The 23,685-nt window shown below is 37.8% G+C and overlaps 1 protein-coding gene and 1 long non-coding RNA gene across 2 annotated transcripts in view; one reads left to right on the forward strand and one right to left on the reverse strand.

The window, feature by feature from the left end:
• Window positions 1-10,594, forward strand: part of LOC131200366 (uncharacterized) — a 32,563-nt gene extending 21,969 nt beyond the window's left edge. The window contains exon 3 of the long non-coding RNA XR_009155599.1: window positions 10,246-10,594. This is a non-coding gene — a long non-coding RNA (uncharacterized LOC131200366). The remainder of the gene's footprint in view (window positions 1-10,245) is intronic.
• LOC131200365 (phospholipid scramblase family member 5-like) lies at window positions 7,033-20,764 on the reverse strand. Its single transcript, XM_058187013.1, has 6 exons — window positions 18,999-20,764; window positions 14,060-14,102; window positions 12,659-12,879; window positions 10,686-10,847; window positions 7,778-7,939; window positions 7,033-7,071 (listed from the first exon to the last, which is right to left on the reverse strand). Exons 1-6 carry the CDS (start codon window positions 19,170-19,172, stop codon window positions 7,033-7,035), a joined length of 801 nt encoding a protein of 266 aa, XP_058042996.1. The 5' UTR covers window positions 19,173-20,764.
• Between the last annotated feature and the right edge of the window lie 2,921 nt (window positions 20,765-23,685).

The following is a 23,685-nucleotide window of genomic DNA, read 5'->3' on the forward strand; positions in this document are numbered from 1 at the left end:
ATGTGCGAGGGGAACCTTTACCTTCAGCTTTAAAGACAGAACTATTTAGAGGTTTTGCAGGGCAGAACTAACCACCAGTGAAGATATTGTGCTGAGCTGTTGATGAACCAGCCCTTCTGAGATGTTTAACCATTCTAATCTATTCAGAGTTCTTTTAAGGGATAAGATTAAATAAGAAAAATGTCCAAAAGGGAACTTCACAAAAAGGCAGAGGAATTAAATAGAGAAACCAAGTGGAATTGCCCTTTAGTAATCAGGAAGAAGAAATGGAAAAGAAGAAAACCTTTTGAAAGAGGCTAGAAAATTATGAGATTTGGATTTTAGCTCAGTGGCATATACAATTAAGCAACTTAAACGAGCGCTGAAGGGATAATGAGGCAAGTGAGCTGCCAAGGTATGAAAGAGCTTGGATACATTAATAAACAACTTATAGAAGTGTTTTATCAAATACCAGAAATTGCACAGACTTCTAGGAAAACATATGCCTATGCTATAAAAAATGAACTTGATATTGTAAAAGTTCAAAAAGATATTACAGACATTAAACTAGATTTAGCAGATGTCTAGGACCAGAGGAGAAGAAATAAGAGTTAAAGGCATCAGAGAGAATGTGGAAAAGTCTGATTTAATTGGATATCTTATCTCTGAGATTAATAACTTCTTGCTAGATGTCTTGCTTTCAGACAAAGATGTAGAATTCTAGGCTCATCTGAATATTAAAGCCAAGAAATGTAATCACAAGATTTGTAAATACTTTGGATGAAAAACAAAGTTGTTCAAAGAAGTTGTGAGCTAGAAGAAACAAACTAGGAAAGATATTGTTTTTTCAAGATACTAGTTAATTCATTCATAAAGCTCATAACAACACCCAACTTAAGAGAAACAACTCTGAGCAGCTCACAGCAGGGATGCAAAACCAAAACTCCATAAAAGCAATTAAAAAAATAACTGGTGCTACAACTAATCGCTTTCAATGCAGCCAAAACCACCACTCTCAGGCTCTGTGCTAACGCTATCAAAGTACTTGAAGGGAAGAACTGGCTCTTTAGGCCTTCTGAAAGATGTAGATGGTAGGGATCTATTGGATCTCAAGAGGGAGGGTATTCCACAGGGCAGGGAGGTGTTATGGAAAAGGCATACCTCCTAGATAGCAAGAGATGGCAACATTTAAGGTAAGGGATGCCTGTAGTATCTAATTTCATGGGATGGAAAGATACCCACAGGGAAAGGTGGTCCTGAAGATAACCAGGTTTTGTTCCAAGCAGGACTTAAAAGGTAATAATCAGAAGCTTGAATTACATTGTGAGATAAATGAGGAAGACAGTACAGTCTGCACAAGAAAGGGTATAACTTGAGTGGAGGGTATAACCTGGGTGAACCTAAGGGTGCTCTATAATGTCCATGCCACCAGATTCAAGATCTGAATGATATTCAAGGACAGCCCTGTGTCTCATGTAGAGTGCACAGCAGTAGTCCAATGGGGAAAAGACTAAAAAATCTAGGCATATACGAGCAAGGCCTCCCAACGATGCACATGATGAATCGTTACAAAGTCCCCCTGGCCGCTTGTGTTGTGACCCAGACCCAAGTAGGTAGTAAGAAACTCAGTCCGTGAAAAAACAAATAAACTTTATTCAAACAGCTCGGAATTACTTCATTCCCAGTGTCGTTCAACTCAAATTAAAACAAATGCCTCCCAACACAAATTCCTCAGTTCTTTCGCAAATCTTGGTCCAGTTAGGCAAACTGCCAAAGGCCTTTCTTGGCAAACGTTCACAAGTCACAAAAATAAAGGCAAGACATAGACGAAGCAGAAGATGAAGCAGAAGACGAAGCTACCAATGTTGTTTTCTGGGAAAGCTCAAACGCCGGTGCTGGTCTGTTTTAAGCCTTATGGGAGGGGCCAATCATCTCTTGGCCCTATTCTCGAGTTGTCCTTTATGCTTGAGCTGCTCTTGCCTTCTGGCAGCTCTTCTCATGCGTGCATTAGGAACAGGCTCTTCCTGTTCCTCTGCCTCACTACTATCAGTCTCTGAGGCTCTGGAGTCTGCACCTCACTTCCCGATGGCCCTGGCCTCACTCAGCTGCATTGCTGTCTGACTCCGTTGCCAGCTCCGTAGGCTGCTGACAGACCACAACAGCTTGTTCCTCAAATAGGAGCTGTGAAGGCACCCAAATTGTGGAGCAGTTTTGTTGGGAAAAGTCTAGAGTCAAAGATGACATCACCAGACTGAGGCTTCAAAATTTAAAGCCATTCCATCTTGCCATAGTTGAGACAGAGTTACTTTTTCCTCAGCCAGATCCACACAGGCTTTTTGGGCACTGAATCAGAACTACAGTAGTAACACCTACCTAGGCAGGGATAGAGATGTATAATAGGGTGTTATCAGCCTACTGATGATCCCACCATATAAGATGCCATCAAATGACTTCACTCAGAAGTTTTATGTAGCCGTTGAAGAGAAGTGCCAAGTGACCGTAGCTATAAGGAGCCCCAGACTGCAGGCATCAGTAACACTGATTTGAAGTGGTCTCTGTGGATGGACAGGAATCACAACAAAATGGTGCCTCCCATTCTTAATCCCCAGAACCAATTCCAGAAGGCTATCCTGATTAATAGTATCAAAAACTGCCAATGATTTTCTGGAAGGTTGAGCCAGTTATACCATCTCAATCCTGACTTCTTCCGAGGTCGTCTGGAAATGTAATCAATGTTGTATCAGTACTATACCCTGGCTTGAACCCAGAATTTAAATGGCCCAGGTAATCTGCTTCATCCATTGCCCTCTGCTGCTGAACACCAGCCACCCTCTCAACAATCTCCCCTAAGAAGAGAAAGTCAAAGACTGGATGAAAGATATACAATATTGTTGAGTCCAAGGATGTCCTTTAAAATGGGGTTGCAGCACTGCCTTCTTTCAGATGCAATAAAGATGAATGACTGCTTAAAACTCCACGATGAATGCTTCAATGCATGCTTTGCAAGACACCAGCTCTGATTTTGAATGATTCACTCTTAAAGAGCTTCATACATTCATGTTCTACATTCAGCTATGTTTGTGGTTCAGATATAGGAACTGAGCTGAGAAAAAATTGTGCCACAAGCTGGCATTACATAATGTCTCCATATTTGGAATAACAATACTAGTTAAATTTGGCTGGAATCAATGAACAAAAATTCATTCATTCTTGGCCAAAAGTTTACATATTCTTTATGAATGGATTGGAAAGGGTAGAATTAAAATAATTGAACATGAAAGGAGTAAAATAGGCAAGTAAATAAGTTGCCTAGTAATTTCTAATATGTGTTAGAACCTTGAATTGTTTTATTACAATGCAAAGCATCAAAAGCCCAATGGCCAGCTAATAGAGGAAGTTCTTATCTCACCATAGGTAGGAAGGAGATTTAAAAGAGGGATGAGGATCCAGACGGATCTCAACAGACTTTACCCTGGGCCCTATCTAACAAAATAAAATTCAACGTAGACAAAAATAAGGATTTAAACTTAGACAAGAAAAATCAAATGTACAGGTCCAGATTAGGAGAAATCTGACTCAATAGGAGTAACTGTGAGAGAAAATGTGGAGTCCTAATGGAGAATCATTTAAATATGAGCCAGCAGTGTGCGGCAATAGCCAGAATAGCCAACAGACTCCTAGGCTGCATTAACAGAAGGATAGAATAAAGATCAGGTGAAGTATTAGTATCGATTTATACAACTTTAGTAAGACCGCACTTAGAATACTGCATCCACTTTGAGTCACTGTATTATAAAAAAGATGTAGAGACTCTGGAAAGAGTGCAGAAAAGAGCAACAAAGATGATTAGGGTGCTGGAGGCTAAAACATATAAAGAATTGAATTGGGTTTGTCTAGTCCAGTGACGGCGAACCTTTTTGGCACCAAGTGCCCAAACCAGAATGCGTGTGCATGTGCTTGCGCCAGAGCGCCAGAAATACAAAGACCAGCACATGTGTGTGTGGGAAACTCGAAGATCAGCTGGTTGGTGCACACATGCCTGTTTGCTGGTTTCTGCCATTGTTTGGGCCATTTTTCGGGCTGGTTTTTTTTTTTTTAGGCCATTTTCAGGCCAATTTTTGGGCCATTTTCAGGACATCTTCAGGATGTTTTCAGGCCATCTTAGGGCCAAAAACAGCCCAAAAAACAGCCTAAAAATGGCCCCAACATGGTGTGAAAATGGCTCCCAAACAGCCATTTTTGGGGCCATTTTCGGGATGTTTTCAGGTCAGTTTTGGGCCATTTTCAGGCCATTCTTTGGGCCAAAAACAGCCCAAAAACCAGTCTGAAAACGGCTCGAAAAATGGTGTGAAAATGGCCCCAAAGCAGCCGTTTTTGGGGCCATTTTCCAGTGCTCCAGCACCTGCAAAGACTAGTTGGCCGGCATGCCAAAAACCAGAGGAGCAGCTGGGGAAAGCACACGTGCCCACAGAGAGGGCTTTGCATGCCACATCTGGCATACGTGCCATAGGTTTGCCATCACGGATCTAGTCTAATGAAAAGAAGGATTAGGGATGATACGACAGCAGTGTTCCAATATTTGAGGGGCTGCCACAAAGAATAGGGAGTCGACCTATTTTCCAAAGCACCTGAAGGCAAGACAAGAAACAATGGATGGAAACTAATCAAAGAGAGAAGCAAACTAGAATTAAGGAGAAACTTTGTAGCAGTGAGAACAGTGGAATTGCTTGCCTTCAGATACTGTGGATGCGCCATCACTGGAGGCTTTTTAAGATACCAGACACCCACTATTCTGGAATGGTACAGGGTCTCCTGCTTGAGCAGGGATTGGATTAGAAGACCTCTAAGATCCTTTCCAACAGTTCCTTATTGCCACCCATACAAGATAGATCAAGCCAAGAAACAAAAACAAAAATCTAAGACTGTCTACTGTTGACCTCACCCCATTCCTAAGAGGTCTGTAAGGGGCGTGCATAAGAGCACCAGCGTACCTAATGTCCCTGTCCTAATATTTCCTCTATTTGTATCTATTTTATGTATCCAATCCATGTTTATACCTATTGCCTAATACGTTCTTGACAAATAAATAAATAAAAATAAATAAATGCTATTTATGGCTAAAACTGCTTTTATTAATATTGGCTGTAGTAACAGAATCTTGCAAGTCTGAATGTGCTTCTCCTCCTCTCTTTTATTTATATGAATTTAAGAGGTGTTTGTCTGAGACGTTTCAATGTTTATCCCCTTATTGCCGTGGTAATAGCTCTTCCTTCTCCCCATCAAGGTCACCCTCTTTATTCTCCGCAGTCATTAGCTGGTGAAATCATTATCGCAAGACGTGTTTATGGGGACTGAGGTGGATGGCTTTAAAACTGGATGGGGAATTCTTGGAGGACAGGTATAGCAAAGGTCTTTGGCTCTGGAGACTGAGTCACTGTTACTTTACAGTTAGGTGCAGAATGACTCTTCTTGCGATTACAAGAGGGAACAATAGCTGGAGCCTCACCTTTGGCCTGCAAGTATGTAGGAGGCATCTGGTTGACCTTTGTGAGTGTCAACCCTTCAGGGTAATTGAGACAAGAAACCAATACCATGAGTAGTAATACTACCTTTATTGTAAGGTTACAGAAACAGAATCGTGTTAATGTTAAAGCATCTCTCTAACCCCTTGCCTTTACTTTGCAGGGAACTAGGGAGGGTCCCCTCTGAGATGTTTTCCACAGCCCATTCCTTCTGTGGGCTGAAATGTATCTTATCTGGCTGCGGCCCTGGCCTTTCCTCCTCCTGTCTCCAAAGGGTATTCCCACAGACCATTACAGTGATCAACAAATATTGGAAGAAAATAAGCCTGAGCTTGTCCTGCATGGCTATTCTTATGTGCAGATAGAATCTGTAAACCACCTAGAAGCATGCAAGTATGATGGGCAGAATAGAAATTTAATAAATAAGAAATAAATTTGAGAGTCACAATTGTCAATCAAACATCCATACTATCCAGTGGTGGGTTTCAAAAGTTCTTACTTCCAGTTCTGTGGGTGTGGCTTGGTGGGTGTGGCATGGCTTGGTGGGCGTGGCTTGGTGGGCATGGCAGGGGAAGGATACTGTAAAATCTCCATTCCCTCCCGAATCCAGGCGAAGGTTACTGTAAAATCCCCATTTCCTCCCAATCAGCTGGGACTTGAGAGGCAGAGAATAGATGGGGTTGGGACCAGTCAGAATTTTTATTACTGGTACTCCGAACTACTCAAAATTTCCACTACTGGTCCTCCAGAACTGGTCAGAACCTGCTGAAACCCACCTCTGATACTATCTTGTGCATTTTATGTATTGCATTTCATGCGTTATACTTCTTCACATATTGCGGGGGGGGGGGGGAATCCAAGCTTGTCAATGTGGATCTTTAAAAAGGTACTGTATTGTTTATGCATCCCTTAAATTTGAGCAATTTATACACCATCATCCACCATTGTCCCAAGAGATTGCGGTCTTAAACTTTCCCAGTAGATGATGTCTCTGTTAGTTACTGTTAATTGAACTCTAAATCTGAAAGCTTCTTGGGGTATAAGGAAATAAAACTCTCCCTCTCTCTTTTGCTAATAGCTGGGGCCAACACTTGCAAAACTTCAAAGCGGGTTGTGAATCAAAGCTTTTCATCAGTGGGCTGCTCGTCTGAGTTCTAATCTTTCATGCTTTCTAATGCAATAACATCAAAGGAACCCAAAGAGAATTGCAGCCGCTCCAAAGCAATGCTGAACACACTCACAGTAAAATAGTTAACAACCACCCCACAATTAAAAGAAGAAAACAGTTATTTACATAAGTTATAGTTTACTAATCATGATTACTGCCCCCTCCTCTTACAAAAAAATAAATAAATCAGATTGTACAGTTCAAAAGTAATATCCAGTGCTCAAGGGACCGCTGGAAGAAAATGAAAAAGAATTAGGAAGTGTCTTATGTATAAGTCTTCAAAGCCAAAGCAACCAATTTATGTTTCATTCTTACTTACTGAAATGTCGTTTGCATATTTTATTATTCCTATCATCTTGCTTGTTACAATCCATCCAAGGAATTCTCAAAGAACATTAAGTCCTACAAATAAATAAACTGTGAATGATGAGCAAGATACAAAATGGCAACAATTAATATCAAAAAGCTGACTTGTAAGGATTCATTACACCAAAGACTTTTATTATGCTTATTATTATTTTTATTAGACAGCTGCTCTTCTGTGAGGTGCCTCTGGGCAAAGACAATTTTGTGCTAGAAGAAATTGGAAAGCCTTAAGTATAAGGAGAATGTTATTTCTAGTCTTGTAAGAATAAAGTAGTGGAATAACAACTAGTTGGTATGCAGTTTTCTTTAAAAAGCTATGTGACAGTTCTAGGGTTGTGAAAGGGAAAGCAGAGGTGGAACATAACTTGTCTAGACTTCCTTCTTTGCTGATAAGTATTTCCAGCAGGATTTTAAAAATGCCATGTAATACATTTCTATCAATACTACATATTTGATATATTAGGGCTACAACTGCCATAATTAATATTCTTGCTTGCAAAGACCGTGATGTTGCCCTCCCATTGACTTTGACAATACACAGAACAATAATCCAATAATCCAAACTAGGAACAATACATCCCAAAATAAGCCTACTGAATTTAGCACAGAGTTCACAAGAGTTGGGTAGTAGCACAGATGATACATCTTTAAAAGCTATCAAGTGATACATAGCTTATTTTTGAGATGTATTAAAACATTATAAGGCAATCAAAAGAAAAGAAAGCACAGGAAACATACTTACTAGGAGAAAGCAAGCACCGATCATCACAGCTTTGATTTTCACATCAAGGTCCACAGGAATCTGAATGCCAAAGTTGGCTGTATTAGTAAATATATTATTGACAAATCCAGACCAATATTTAGAAATCTTGCCAATAGTTGACATATCATTTAAAGATTTTACCTGCAAGAAAAAAAACAGCATAGAAATTACTTGGAAAACTTCACCTGTGTACTTCTGAAATATTTAAATAATTTATCTAACTGTGATGAGTCCTCATGACACATTGTTGGTTAACAAAGTAACAAATTGATATTTACTGAGGATTTTGTCTCCGCTTGGCTAAGGATATTCTTAGCATGCTAAGTGTTAGGATAGGATAGGATAGGATAGGATAGGATAGGATAGGATAGCATAGGATAGGATAGAATAGAATAGAATAGAATAGAATAGAATAGAATAGAATAGAATAGAATAGAATAGAATAGAATAGAATAGGAGTTGGAAAGGACCTTGGAGATCTTCTAGTCCAACCCCCTGCTTAGGCAAGAAACCCTACACCACTTCAGACAAATGGTTATCCAACATCTTAAAAACTTCTTAGAACGTCTGCAGGCAAGTTGTTCCACTGATTAATTGTTCTAACTGTCAGGAAATTTCTCCTTAGTTCTAAGTTGCTTCTCTCCTTGATTAGTTTCCACCCATTGCTTCTTGTCCTGTCCTCAGGTGCTTTGGAGAATAGCTTGACTCTCTCTTCTTTGTGGCAGCCCCTGAGATATTGGAACACCACTATCATGTCTCCCCTAGTCCTTCTTTTCATTAAACTAGACATACCCAGTTCCTGCAAACGTTCTTCATATGTTTTAGCCTCCAGTCCCTTAATCATCTTGTTTGCTCTTCTCTGCACTCTTTCTAGAGTCTCAACTTATTTTTTATGTTAGCATAAGTAAAGCTGAAGGCCAATAAAATGGAATGTAGAGCAGGTGGTTTGTGTGTGTTGCCCTTGTGGAACGAAGAGTTTTTCCTATGGTTTTGTGATTTGATGTTAATAGCGTTGGTGTCTGTGAGCCATCCTGGATTATGATACATCAGATGGGAGGGCAACTGTTAAAATAAATAAATAAATGTTGGGATAGGCAATCTGTGTTCCCAGGGCTGGATATGACTTCCAACCATACTGACTGTGTTCTCTGTAGCCTTTTGGGCCTTACTACAAAAATTTATTTCCCTGTATTTTGGAAACAAACCAGAAATAATGTGTATGCCTCAAACAGAAGTAACTTAATTTAACATGAAAAACAAAACAAATATCTCAAATCCCAGGAAAACCAAAGAAATCATGATCCAACCTATACCTAAGGTACATGGAATTGCCTCTGACCAGAGGCGGGTTTCAGCAGGTTCTGACCAGTTCTGGGGAACCGTTAGCAGTAATTTTGAGTAGTTTGCAGACCCGGTAGTAAAAATTCTGACTGGGCCCGCCCACATCTATTCTCTGCTTCCCAGGTCCCAGCTGATTGGGAGGAAATGGGGATTTTGTAGTAACCTTTCCCAGGATTGGGGAGGGAATGGAGATTTTACAGTATCTTTCCCTTCCATGCCCACCAAGCCAGAGCCACCAAGCCATGCCACGCCCACTAAGCCACGCCCACAGAACTGGTAGTAAAAATTTTTGAAACCCATCACTGCCGCTGACCCTGCAGACCTTAAGACTGATTCTTCCCCAAGCCTTTAGGTCCAGGTGACTGGAGTCTTGAATGTTGTATTGCAGTGCATTTCAGTCTAGTTGACATTTTCTGGCTTTAGCTGGCATTTATAGCATTATGGGCTTTTTGTATTTGTAACTGGACTTTTCTAGTTATACAGAGTCATTTTTTTTTTATTTGGGTGATCAATAAATGCATGTACAGTATAGCATGACACACTTTTCCTTATCATCTTAGTCCCCGTAGTTCTTGCTGCTTAAAACCATTAAGTCTGAACTCAACTACCACCCCTTTTTTAAGTGACGGAAAAGTAAGGGCAAGAATATTTTAAGTATGGATACCTGGTGTGCCAAGAATGCCATTTTCTGAAAAAAGCCTTTTTCAACTATGGCACTTCTACAAATAACATTCAAAGACTCTCTCTAACTGTCCCATTGGCTACATGGATAGACCATATAGAAATTGTATTAATAAAGCCATTGATGGGCGATTTTTTTCTGAATTTGGAACTATCTAAAACTTTTGAACTAATGACATCTTGTAAAAGCTAGTTGCAATCATTTATTTTACCTTCACTGAAGATGTACTTTCATTTAACTCTTCTGTTCTGTATTTTGAAAGTGTTAGTGTAGGACCCCCACATACTAATTGTGTGTGTGTGTGTGTGTGTGTGTGTGTGTGTGTGAGGGAGGGAGGGAGGGAGAGAGAGAGAGAGAGAGGGAGAGAGAGGGAGGAAGAGAGAGAGAGGAAGAGAGACTAACTTCCTTTTATTCACTTTTTCAGAAGTGGTATGTCATATCTCTCAGCTGCTCTGCAAATAATGGAACTATTCAAACTGACATTATTGATAATATATTGGTATGAATCACATACTGTGGAGAATGGATATTGCCTTTACAGACTTTCACAAATATGCCTACCTTCTAGGAGCTATTAATGCTCCAAGCGGAAGAGAAGAAATATAGGAGTGACCTGCATAGAATTATTAATTTAAATTGCATTTATGGACTGCAACTCAGAGTTTTCCTGAAACCAACATCATCCAGAGGATGTAGGTACTGCAGCTCCCTCAATTTCCTGTCAGTTTGGCCAAAGGGGCCCAACAGGAGCATCCTAGATAACAAAACGCTGATTCATTTCACTCTCTCTCTCTCAAACTTCTGCCTGACATTTCTGATGCAGATTCTTATTACTGAAAACTCAAATAATGTTGCCAAAAGAACCTCAAAATCAACATCTCCAAAGCAACCGCATGTGATGTAAGGACCTGTGATCTTCAACACATCTTCATTATTCCCATTCCGGATTGTAAATATTGGTAGCAGGGGGTCCCATTTCTGCACAACGTAGCCAATTGTGGTTCCAGGAGGTGACTGAACTTCTAACTAGTAGGCAATCAAAAATACAAGTAACAGCATATGGATAACATACCTGATGCATATATTCATTTTTTTTTCATTTGTTTTGTTTTATTCTTTAAATGGTACAGACACAACAAGATGCCTGTACATCTTGCATTCAGCCTTAAAGGGCTTCTAAAATTTGGAGCTGTATCATTATGTTTGGCTGCTTATTAAGCTTATTATCTTAACAATGAGCAAATCTCTTGAGGTTTTAAAATGAAAACATAAAACTATAGTTAAAACCGAAGAAATTAATACCACAATTAAAATACAATAATGTATGAATGAAGATGAAAATCAATAAATACACATATACTAATTAAGAACTTTGCTAATTAATGTAATTTAGGTTAATTACATTATTTTTCCTAGTCCCGCCCACCTTTCTTCTATCTCTTCTCAGTTCCTGGAAGAAGAAATTCCAGGATCAAGTGGAGTCTTTTGTCAAAAAAGTTCTTTTACTTTAAGACATAATCTATTATTTATAATTAATCAGAGAATATCTGTGTGTTCCATTATTATGAAATATCTGGAATTTTCTTTGTATATTACGAGCTCTTTAGCCAATGTATATTCACCCACACATATATACGTACACAGTTATATTTTTAACTAGCTAGATGCCCGAACTTCGCTACAAACTATGTTCTCAGGCTTGATAAATTGACACAGCCTGAAACTTAATGTAGAATGTGTAACTCCATAGCATCAGAGTGTGTTTGTTAATATAACGCAACTGGCAATTGGAACAGAGGGGGGTGGGGAGTAGAATGTCCCAGCCTGCAGCATCCATCAGTATTCATCTGGCTAGTATCCTGTCAGTCTGTGAAAGAGTTAAGGGGTGTTTGAAAACTCAAACATTATATGCTGTGTGACCAAGAAGGAGATGGAAGGAGGCTGGCATGGCTTAGCTCAACTGTTCTGTAGGAAAGCTGCTTGCTGCTGTGAAAATAAAACTGAAAGTGAAACTCCTCTCCTCTGCTTGTGTTTTGCATTTGGAACAGATTTCCTTTCAGGTGAGGACGGGGAGTAGAATTCCTTAGCATCAGAGAGTGTTAATAATTATATAGGAAATACTAATGATTTGATGGTCATTTCGAAAAAACCTTTCTTAGTGAGCACCTAGAAGCCAAGAGGAACATACGTGGCAAATTTCAAGTTTGTAGGCTTTACGGTTCTGGAGATTTCGTGATTACGGCGTGAGTGGTTTTCACTTATATATATAGATATATTTTTCTCCTTATATCAAATTCTTTCAAGGCAGGGATGCTGGGTGAGGGAGTATGGTTTTATGCTATCAAGTTGATGTTGTATAAATGCTACTATTGTTGCTTATTGTAATTATCATCATATCACTCCTTAGTGGGATAAGGCTCACATGTGGACTGCTGGGCAAAGAAATTATGGAAGAAATAAAACTGGGAAAGAATATCTCTAGAGATTCAAAGGCTTGCAAGACATTTATGAGGGGTTTTTTTTAATCCTACCCTTTAAACATCTTACTATGTTGAACTGAACTGCTTTGAATTGAGTTTTTCATAGAATGTACTTCCAAATTCAAAAAAATTTCCTCATCAAACTATGTTATAAATTCAAATTAATCCAAAGATGCTTTTTTCATCTGAAGAAACTTCTTGGATGAGAACCGAAACGTCTTCAAAGAAAAACCAGAAAGTCCAGTTGCCTCTTGAAAAAAGCATCTTTGGGACGACCATGACCTGGATGACTGAGAATCTCCATAGTCAAATTAATCCAGTTACTCTACAATTAAACTATTCTTATACATTACAAACCTGTTGAAGATAGCATGGAAACAAACAGCTACTACATCTTAAAGGTCTGTTCACAGTTATCACCTCTTGACCAGTATTGTCTGTGATTCTTATGGTGAAAGATCGTAATGGTGCACAGAAGTTCCGATCAAAGAAACCATTTTCTTCCACAGCATAATAAACTCTTTGCCCCATGTGATTTTTTATCTCATATTTACTGCAGGTTTCAGTTCCGAGTATAACTATAATCAAAAGGATAGACATTTTGAACAATGTTATATTTACATTTAGAACTAAGCCAAATCTAAACTTTTTTTAGATTAGATGTCTCAAATACCAAATAGCCTACATAAAATAAGGCTATGTTATTAGCTTTGGATTCATTCCATTAGCACAAATCTCATTCCAGTTGTGTGCAGTAGTTGATAGCAATAGCACTTAAACTTATATACCATTTCACAGTGCTTTACAGCCCTCTCTAAGTAGTTAACAGAGTCAGCATATTGTCCCCAACAATCTGGATCCTCATTTTATCCACCTTGGAAGGAAGGAAGGGTGAGTCAACCTTGAGCCTGGTGAGATTCGATCTGCCAAATTGCAGGCAGCCAGCAGTCAACAGAAGTAGCCTGGAGTACTGCATTCTAACCACGGAACAACCATGGCTCCTATGATGTTCCTTATACCAGGGGTTACCAACCTTTTGGACCTCAGGGATCACCAAATTCATAATTTTAAATCCTGTGGACCACTAATATGATTTTTTTAAAAAGATAAATAGCATTTAGACAATATAAAAAATGCAAATAATTTTTCTGCGGACCACCAAAATTTTCTCGCGGACCACCAATGGTCCACAGGCCACCAGTTGGTGACCGCTGCCATATACAACAGACTGCAGCATAAGGATTATATTAGCATCAGATGGAACTCTGCAGTCTAATATTTTATTCTGCTAAATATCACATAGGACCATGATGGTGAACCTATGGCAAGGGTGCCAGAGGTGGCACTCAGCTTCCTCTCTGATGGCACGCAAGCCATCACCCCAGTTCATCTCTGCTGTGTACGCATGCTCACCTCCCGCTGGCCAGCTGGTCTTCGGGTTGCATGCGCGGGGGCCGCATGCACATTGCATTTTGGGGGTTCAGGTGTGTGCACTTTGGGCACTCAGTCTGGAAAATGTTAGCCATAATCTTTGAGATTTACATGAGCTGATTCATTCAAGGAATGCACCAGCATATTAAAAATTTTCAAGATTACTTGGTTTTAGTGAGAGAAAAGCATATAGTTAGTTCTGTAAGCAAACTATGTGACAAAACCAACCACTTGCTTAAAACTTAACAAATGTGAAATGTTTCATGAATCAGAAACAGACATATTTGGCCATCTTCTATTTAGTGTAAGAATCCAGATTTCAAATACCTTGAAGAAGTTCTACTTGCTGGTGAATAATGATCTGATCCAACTGTTCAAAAGTGAAGAGATAACTTGAGAATACTGAAAATTTGAGAACAGTTAAAGAAGTTCATACTTATCAACTACTTTCATTGATAAATCAAATGGTTTTGTAGGGTGTAATAGAAATTCAATAATGTGAACTACTTGAAGCAGAACTAAGCCAAATTTTCATAAGGAGATTCAGAGAATCTATTTGAAAAAAAAAATGTTGAAAATATTTACAGCATTGTTTCTGTAAGAATTCTGTTCATATATGATGTGAGGAAAGCAAAATGGAACAGCTAAAGTTAAGTAGGGCCAAACAGTAAGAAACCACAATGTCCTTCTATCGCAACAATATTACTAGCTGGTAGCAGCGAGCAGGACCCTTGAGTTTCTAACTATTCTGATGAGGACTCTAATAAAGATCAGCCTGATTAAAAAAAAATAAAAGAGCTGAACTGTTTATTATGCTTCCTATAATTCCCAGTGCAAAACAATTTTACACCAGGAAAACCTTCTTGGAGACAAACCAAGAATATGCTGCATGTATGAATATGAACTACACATTAATTTTCTTCCATTTAAATTGGAAAGCAAATAAAATATTGTATTACACAATAATTTCAGTTCTTGAAATGACTCACGGACCTCTAAAACAGGTGATCATTCAGAAGCAACACAATTTAATTTTTTTACAGGGCTGTCACATTTAGCGTGAGGCAGGAGGAACTTATTATTCAGACCCAGAAACTTAATCAGAAAGAAGAGAGACATCTTTCACAACACTGTCACTGACACAAACACTTTTGACATTGAACAAGTTTATTCCCTTCTTTCAAGATATGGAAAAATCCAAGTCCAACTCTCATTATTTAATGATAGAAGGTTTTGGAATCTGCTAGGCTGTTATGACTGAACAGGATTTCTAGCAACACTTTTCATGGAGTATTTGGAAGTGTTTGATCAAATTTGATAGCGCTAGGCACAGAGCCTTAGATCAAACTGCAGGGATGGTATGACAGACGTTCTAAGGTTTCATAATTTGAATTTGATTTCACAAGTTAGGTCCAGCTGCAAATCAAAAGTTGTGCTTTGTAGAAAACTTCAAAACTAGCTTCTTTCATTCTATAAATCTGAGCCTGGAGCAGAATATTAGATGGGATAGGCCACTTTTTTTTTTTTGCGGAAAAAGATAGATCATAAAAAAATCATATAGTTCCTTAAATCTTTGCTTCTCCACCATAAACTTTACAATAAGAAAGAACATGGAAATAGTTATGTTGCTTCATTAGAAAAAAGAGCTCCAGAATCAACAACTGGCATTGGCAAACTTCAATCTTGCAAAATTTACTTCAAGATTTAAGAACATCAGCCGAATCAGTGAGAGCCAGTTTTAAAGCCAGTTGGAGAGAAAAGTAAAGTCATACACTTAGGTAAGAAAAACCAAAAGTACACATATAGACTGGGTGAAACCAGGCTTAATAGCAGTGGCTGTGAGAGGGATCTTGGAGTCTTAGTTGACAACTAGCTAAATATGAGCCAGTGGTGTGCAGCAGCAGCCAAGAAAGCCAATGCAATCCTAAATTGCATTAACAGAGGGATACAATCAAGATCAAGTGAGGTACGAATACCACTCTATAAAGCCCTAATAAGACCACACTTAGAGTACTGCATCCAGTTTTGGTCACCATTCTATAAAAAAGATGTTGAGACTCTAGAAAAAGTGCAGAGGAGAGCAACCAGAATGATTAGGGGACTGAAGACTAAAACATATGAAGAACAGTTACAGGAACTGGCATAGCTAGTCTAGTGAAGGGAAGGACCAGGTGAGACATGATAGCAGTGTTCCAATATTTGAGGGGCTGCCACAGAGATGAGAGGGTCAAGCTATTTTCCAAAGCACCTGAAGGCCAGATAAGGAATATGGATGGAAACTGACCAAGGAGAGATTCAACCTAGAAATGAGGAGAAACTTTCTGACAGTGAAAACAATCAACCAATGGAACAGCTTGCCTTCGGAAGTTGTGGGAGCTTCATCACTTGAGACTTTCAAGAAAAGATTGGACTGCCAATCTTTTGTCAGAAATGTTGTAGGATCTCCTGCTTGAGCGGGGGGTTGGACTAGATGACCTATAAGGTCCCTTCCAACTCTGTTAATCTGTTAAACTAATATTGGACTGTCTCTTTTGACAACTGTTACATCACATTTTCTTGACATTTTGATGCATTTTCTTGACATTTTGATGCATTTTCTTCTTGACCTGTTGTTTATGCCCTTTGGGTTTTGTTTAATAAATTAGCTAGAAAAATTTGCTTGATTTGTTTGGCAACATTCAAATTAGTTCCTGATTTTTTTTCCAGACTAAAAAGCTACCACATGAATTATAATATCAATGACTAGACACTTTTTTCCTCTTGATCTACTGGCTTTTTTAATTACAATATGGCTTCTTCAAAAACCATACTTGACAGGATTCACAGATCATGAAATGTCATAAAGCAAAGTTTACAAGCTCACATTGGTTGACCTTATTCAATTTGTTAAGCTAAAAGCAAATCAATCATAGTGGGATTGGTATAGTGATTAAGGCACCAGGCCAAAAATTGGGGGATTGTGAATTCTAATTCTACCTTAGGCATGAAAGCTGACTGGGTAACTTTGGGTCAGTCACTCACTCTCTGGCCTAGGAAGAAGGCGTGGCAAAATACTTATGAAAAACCTTGCAAGAAAACAGCAGGGGAGTCAACTCTGATGTGAATATGCACGTGTGCACACGCAGTTACATACATGCACAAATTAAGTAGCAAGGTAACTGTCTTTCATTATTATTGACACATTTTATTTCCTTATAAGGAGAAGGAAAGGATTTCACATTATGTTAGCCTCTTTTGTTACCCAAATGTTAATAATTGACTCTTCTGGGACTTCAGCATTATGGGCAGATCCCCAATATTTATTAAAGAAGAAATGTTGCTATGTCAGGGAGCTCTTTCTTTGCTTGAAGAAGACATGAGGGAAGAGAAAATACTTTGGAGAACATAAAACATCCCTGCAATTTGAAAGATACAAAAAAACAAACAGTAAAAGGAACTTTGAAGCAAACTTGATCCCAAATAACTACAAGAATATCCATGCAATTTTCTTGGCAACAATGAGAAAATTATTGGCTATTGCTTTGTTCCATGAAGTTTTATTGACTTTCCAGCCTAGATTACAGCTTTGGGGTTCCCTAGTAGTTTCCCATCCAACCTCAGCCAGATGCTGCCATGAAAAAAACCCCCAAAAATAATATTCCAGTTCCAGCCTTTTTCTTCATTACTGGGGAAAGTTAAAAGCAGTAAAGACAAAAGCACCATGGAGTATAGGGGCTTATTTGCAGATCATATTTTATAAGCCATCTGCAAAATTCCTGAAAGAAACAGGCAGCCTTGCAGACTTTTATTTTAGTCCACTAGTGGAATGCTTACATATTGTTTAAATCAGTGGCTCTAAAACTTGGCAACTTTAAGTGTTGTAGACTTCAACTCCCAGAATTCCCCAGACAATATGTTTCTCATCTCTTCGATGATGTATATAATCCCTCGTCTATCATTTCTACTGACATGTAAAATAAGTTTTCTTTGCAGCTTAACCACTTCATTTCTGATTTCTCTCAATTCCTTTCACATCCCATTTATTAGCATACAGCCTTCCTGTCAGGATTTATGGAGGTATTGGAAAGCAATACCATGGTATTGCCATGGTAACCATGCAGCTTTGAAATCCATTCATTTATGTCGCAAAAATAAAAACATAGACATTTGCCCTAATGTGAATATCAGCTTAGATCTGGGGAAGAAAAGGCTAAATCAGAAACTTTTTGATTAGATTTTAACCTAGATTGTAATGGAAGGGCCAGCGGTCTGGAAAAGCTTATGACAGGGGTATCAAACTCGTACTGTCATGGCGTCATCATGTGATATATTGCAACTTCCCCCCCCACGCTAAACAGGGTGTGGGTGTGGCCCAGCGCATGATGCATCTGGCCCGCGGGCCACGAGTTTGTCACTCCTGACCTATGATGATTACACTGTAAAAATGTCACCTGGACAGGTTTTCAATTCTTACAGATTAAGGATTAAAATAGTTTTAATCCTTCAGTCATTAAATAATTGAGAGATGGACACCACTGTTGATCTATACAAATCTTTTGGGAAGTGTACCAGCAGATATTGGTTGGCCTCACTTGTAAGCCACTGTTTACAAGATTCAGGTACTTCACCTATTTTCAGTAATATGAGCCAAATGGGACAGAGAAACATTTTTTAAAAAAATCCCTTGGTGGTGCATTCATAAAGGTTAAGGTTAGCAGTTTCCAAGATGAAGAGCAAGAAAAGTTTTCTGTAATAGGACCAGCCTTTCTAAGCAGCAGACAGATACAGGACTATAAAAACACAACCATATGAATAAATAGGAATAAACCCTCCCTTATTCTTAAAGTGTATCTTTTAATTTCTTCTGACTGTTGTTCTGACCAGTGGCCCCCAATCGTTGTGGCTCGAGAGACTGGTGGTATGATGGCGGTGGCAATGGCAAGGGCTGTTTCACATGCATAATTTAATTCCACACATGTGCAAATGGAGTGTTGTGTACCATACCCTCCATACCCTCCTGTTCCCAATAGGGTTAGGGTTGAACTGGTATCAGTCTGTGGACCAGGAGCTGGGGGCACCTGTTGTAGACAACACATCAATATTTTTTATACACATCAGAGGAATAAACATAGTAGGAAATCTGGATATTAATTTTAAAATTGTAATGTAGGCAGAAAAATACACAAGGCATAGCAGATATTTTTGTTAACATGAAATAAATTTTAAACAGGAGCTTCTAATGCATCTACTATAACTTTATAGGTATTATTTGGAATGGGAACAGGACCTGTCTTAAGTATTCCAGACCAGGTGGAAAACCAGATGGAAGCTGGGTTTGTTTCCAGATTACAGTTGTTTCTGAAGGCTTTGCTTGTTCAGGCATGTGCAGAGAACCTGGAAGAAGATCTTGCATGGTTTTATTAACTGGGCCTGGAGCGTTTGCATGAAATAGAATGTTCATGTTAGGAATGAGAATGGATTGCCATTTGAACAATTATATATACCATTAAATGTAAAACCACATAGTCCGATCATCTATGGATTGAGCCAAGGGACTAAAAGTTGGAGCCACAAAAAATGTGTAGAAAAATAGGAATTTTCAACATTTGTTTCCTCAAAGTTCATCCACATGATGTTGACAGAAATATTTGTTATTATTAAGATAAACCTACATACAAATGTATGGTCTAGGAAATATAATCCTTATACTGTTCTGAAAGGTTTATTTATTCATAAATATTTCATATTTCTTAACCACCCATTCCTCTCACGGGCTTATAAAGGATGGCTGAACATATTTTATATAAATTCTGTAGGAGTAGAATTTGTAAGATTAGTAAATAGGACTGCCTAGGCTCCATCATGTAACACAATAAATTCACAAAGTTTTATTTTTTCCCCCCAGCACTTTTTCATCTAGCCCCCACCCCCTTGCCCTATATGTAGGAACAAACGAAGGCAATATAAGATATCCTGAAGTTAAAGTTCTTAGCAGGATGCACATTCCCTCTTATGTTCCAAAGCAATTCATATATGTTGTTTTTCATCCTCACTCTATTTCAGTGGCTTGTTTACAGAACATATCATAGCCATGAAGTCAGTCAGTTATTAACTATTTACATCACTGTCATCATAACATGATAATTACTGGCTCTCATCTTTACTATCAGCGTGATCAATAATGAAACATGAAGGGACCTGTGGTCCACTTTCTAAAGGACCACCTATGGAGCAAGCATATGGAAACCTATCACCATCTACTAGTCAGAATCTACATCCTCATTAAAAGTATCTAAAGCAACAAAGTTTCCAACTTTTTGTTCCTTCCTACTGATCTCTTATCTACATCATTATACACCTGGGACTCATATTTTACTTAATTTTTCCAGTTCATATTCTGGTTACCATTCAAACCTTTCCTGAATTAAAAATAAAAAGAGGTCAGGTACCTCGTCTGAAGAGACCCTGCATGATGATCTTTTTCATTCTGGACTGAAAAGTCAAATCTATCTTTCTTGCAGTTATAGAGTAAGATGCATTTACAGTCCTTTATTTGAATGCATGCATTGGTCCTTCATCCTGTAATTGTATTGGCATCTTAATTATTATTGCAACCACAGCTTTCCTTCAAGGCTTAAGACCACAGGAAGGGAAAAGAATCCCTTTGAATTTCTTTTTCTCTTTAAATATGCATAACCAGATTGTAAATATTTCATTGGTTCTCCTGCATCATGTTACCTCACTGGGTTGTGCTGTTGCCAAAACCTGTGTTACATGAACTACTGTGAGGTTTCATTAGTTAAAAGTTCAAGCAAAGTGGAATCTTTCCTCTCAGATTTAAATTAACTCCAGAAAATAAAGAAACAGGTATACTGGAAATAGTGGAAAAATGAGGACATTTTGAATCATGATTTACATTGTTTTCTTAATTTGCAGCTCTTATTTCTTTCTTTCTAATCACTTAAAATATAATAAATTACAAATAAAAGAGGGCTGTGAAAATATTTACAGACCTCTCACATCCTGGACATAAATTGTTTCAACTCCTACCCTCAAAATGACGTTATAGAGCAGGAGTCTCCAACCTTGGCAACTTTAAGCCTGGAGGACTTCAACTCCCAGAATTCCCAAGCCAGCTGGCTGGGGGATTCTGGGAGTTGAAGTCCTCCAGGCTTATAGTTGCCAAGGTTGGAGACCCTGCTATAGAGCACTACACAACAGAACTAGACACAAAAACAGTTTCCCCCCCGAACACCATCACTCTGTTAAACAAATAATTCTCTCCACACTATCAAACTATTCACTAAGTCTGCATTACTACTACTATTAATCTTCTCATCGTTCCTATCATCCATTTCCTCCCACTTATGACTGTAACTTCTTGCTGTACCCTTACGATTTATATTGATTGTTTCCTAATATGATTTCATTGCTTACTTGTACCCTATGACTATCATTAAGTGTTGTACCTTATGATTCTTAACAAATGTATCTTTTCTTTTTATGTACGCTGAGAGCATGTGCCACAAAGAGAAATTTTTGTGTGTCCAATCACACTTGGCCAATAAAGAATTGTATTGTATTGTAAGTGATTTAATCAAAATTTTAAAAATTAATATACAATTCCTATTCCTTTGGTGTGGGATAGCTTCTTGGAGCATGAAGATTTTGCTAACACAATTGAAATATTACAAAGATAAATTACTGTTTTAGCACATAAATTAGAATATTCATTCTGCAGAATGTTTTTATAATAGCTACTTGGATTTTTCTTTTCTCCAGGAGGTTGACCATATTCTTTCCATTTCACAAATAGTACCTTTTGGAAGGAACTAGAAAGTGCCAAGATGAAAGTATTTTGATTTCATATGGCAAGCAACAAAAATCACGCAGGCTTGAAAACTGCATTAATGAAGCATTTCATCTATGATTGTTCCATGATGGGAAGAGAGTAGAGTGAACTTGTTAGTACTTCTAGAAAATTCCTCTACAAACTTTTTCACACATGCCATTTAAAGAGACAAGCTGCTGATTACACTGGAATTAATAGAGGCAAAAATAGAGAGGATAGGACGAAGCAAAAGAGAAAAGAAAAGGGGAAAGGATTAGGCACAAAAAAGTTTAATGATTACACTGAGATCAACAGTGGGGAAATAAGAAAAGTGAGAGGAGAAAAGGGGAAGAGATCAATGGAATTTAGGGCTAACTAGATAAGTAAAGGATTTAAATCAGGGGTCTCCAACCTTGGTCCCTTTAAGACTAGTGGACTTCAACTCCCAGAGTCCCTCAGCCAGCAAAGGTTGGAGACCCCTGATTTAAAAGTCAAAGGAAGGATACAGAAGAAAAGACATAATTATAAAAAGAAAAAAAAAAGGAAAAAAAAGAATGGGATAAAGGGAGGGAAATTTTAAGAGGTGGATTGATGGATGGACCAAGATAAAATGGTTAAAAGGAGTAATTAATGGAAACGAGGAAGGGTAATATGATATATACCTATAGTTATAAGTGAACTATATCATTATTATTATTTGTGATTGTATTACAAAATATATTGTGTAATGCAAATGGTAGAATGGAGAAAAACAAGGGAAAGGAGGAAAGGAAATATGCATATACTTACAGAATCAAATGAATTGTACTAACATCAGTATTGTAAAAATTGAATTATGATATAAATTGTGAAATACAAAAAGAATGGTAGAAGGGTTAATATGATCTTAGTATGTATTAAGAAAGGGTTAAGATATGGAACTTCAAATGAAATTGAAATTGAATAAGATATTAACAGAAATTAAGAAGATGATTAAGAGATTAAGATAATATTTGTATTTGAAAAAGGTGGCGTGAAAAACAAAATTGAAGAAATATATTGTTTTCGGTAAAATGGTAAAATGATTAATAGAGAAATAAGAAATGATAAATTGGTCCACCATAGAAAATAATTGACATTAAGAGATAAATGTGAAATATCAAACTATAATAAAAAAAAATAGGATGGAAATGACTATGTTTAAATTAAAGGGTTTCAATAGAAAAAAGGAAATAAGAGGAAACAAATTGATGATAATTTACAAATGTGGTGATTTTGAGACTGAAGGTTAGGGCGGATGGTAATATTGATTATAAATTAAAGATTAAGTAAAGATTAAAAAATTAAAAAAGGGAATATTATGACAGAAATTGAAATATATAAATTATATTTGGGAAGTACTTATGTTATAAGCTATAAATTTTGACGGTCAATACTCTATTCAAAAAAAATGTACTGTTTATGTTTGTTTTAAAATAAAAATAAAAATTTTTACATAAAAAAAGAGACAAGCTGCAAGGTGTAAGAGAGAAATTTGACTTCCTTTTAAAGTGTAACACTCTTTTTTTAAAAACACAAAAAGAAAAAGAAAAGAAAAGGGGGTGGGAAGAGATTTGAAAGGCTTTTCAGCCAAGCTGCAATTTTCACCTTTAATGAGAAGTTAGCTGTCTCAGACTAAAGGGAAGACATGGCATGAACTACCCTTCAGTTTGATTGCACTCAATTGTCCTTCAGAAGCTTGTTAGCAGGAATTTTCTCAAGCATGTTTCAGAATGATCAGGAGTTGCTGACGTGAGATTTCTCAGGTGAAGTGTGCTTGAAGGATGCAAACCTTTTTAATGGAAGCCTGACATTTCTGAGTTTTCTTCTTGTTGAATAAATAGCACCGAAACATACCTGCAGACTAGAGCAGGCAGTGGAGTATAATCAATATCAAATACCTATGAAGACATATGCAGATTCAAATTTATATATTATACTTGACATCCCATTCTATTCTACCTCTATTCAGAGCAGAAATTAAAATGGACTTTCACCTTCCCATTTAATCATATTACTGAACGCTATATGAATATTATCTCTTTTTATACTTTATATATCAACACTTACCTTGAGAAGCCATGAAGCTGCCTGGATCACTTCTTCAAAGTAATCAGGGTTAAAG

Source organism: Ahaetulla prasina, chromosome 6 (assembly GCF_028640845.1).
Source record: "Ahaetulla prasina isolate Xishuangbanna chromosome 6, ASM2864084v1, whole genome shotgun sequence".
Lineage (NCBI taxonomy): Eukaryota > Metazoa > Chordata > Lepidosauria > Squamata > Colubridae > Ahaetulla > Ahaetulla prasina.

What these genes read in the sequence shown, in the direction of transcription:
- LOC131200365 (XM_058187013.1), bottom strand. Translation starts at nt 19,172, where the DNA reads ATGAACATTCTATTTCATGCAAACGCTCCAGGCCCAGTTAATAAAACC. An exon ending in GTCTGGAATACTTAAGACAG is followed by an intron (nt 14,103 to 18,998) that starts GTCCTGTTCCCA and finishes ACTTTTGAACAG; the next exon opens with TTGGATCAGATCATTATTCA. An exon ending in TTGGAGATGTTGATTTTGAG is followed by an intron (nt 7,940 to 10,685) that starts GTTCTTTTGGCA and finishes TTTTTCTTGCAG; the next exon opens with GTAAAATCTTTAAATGATAT.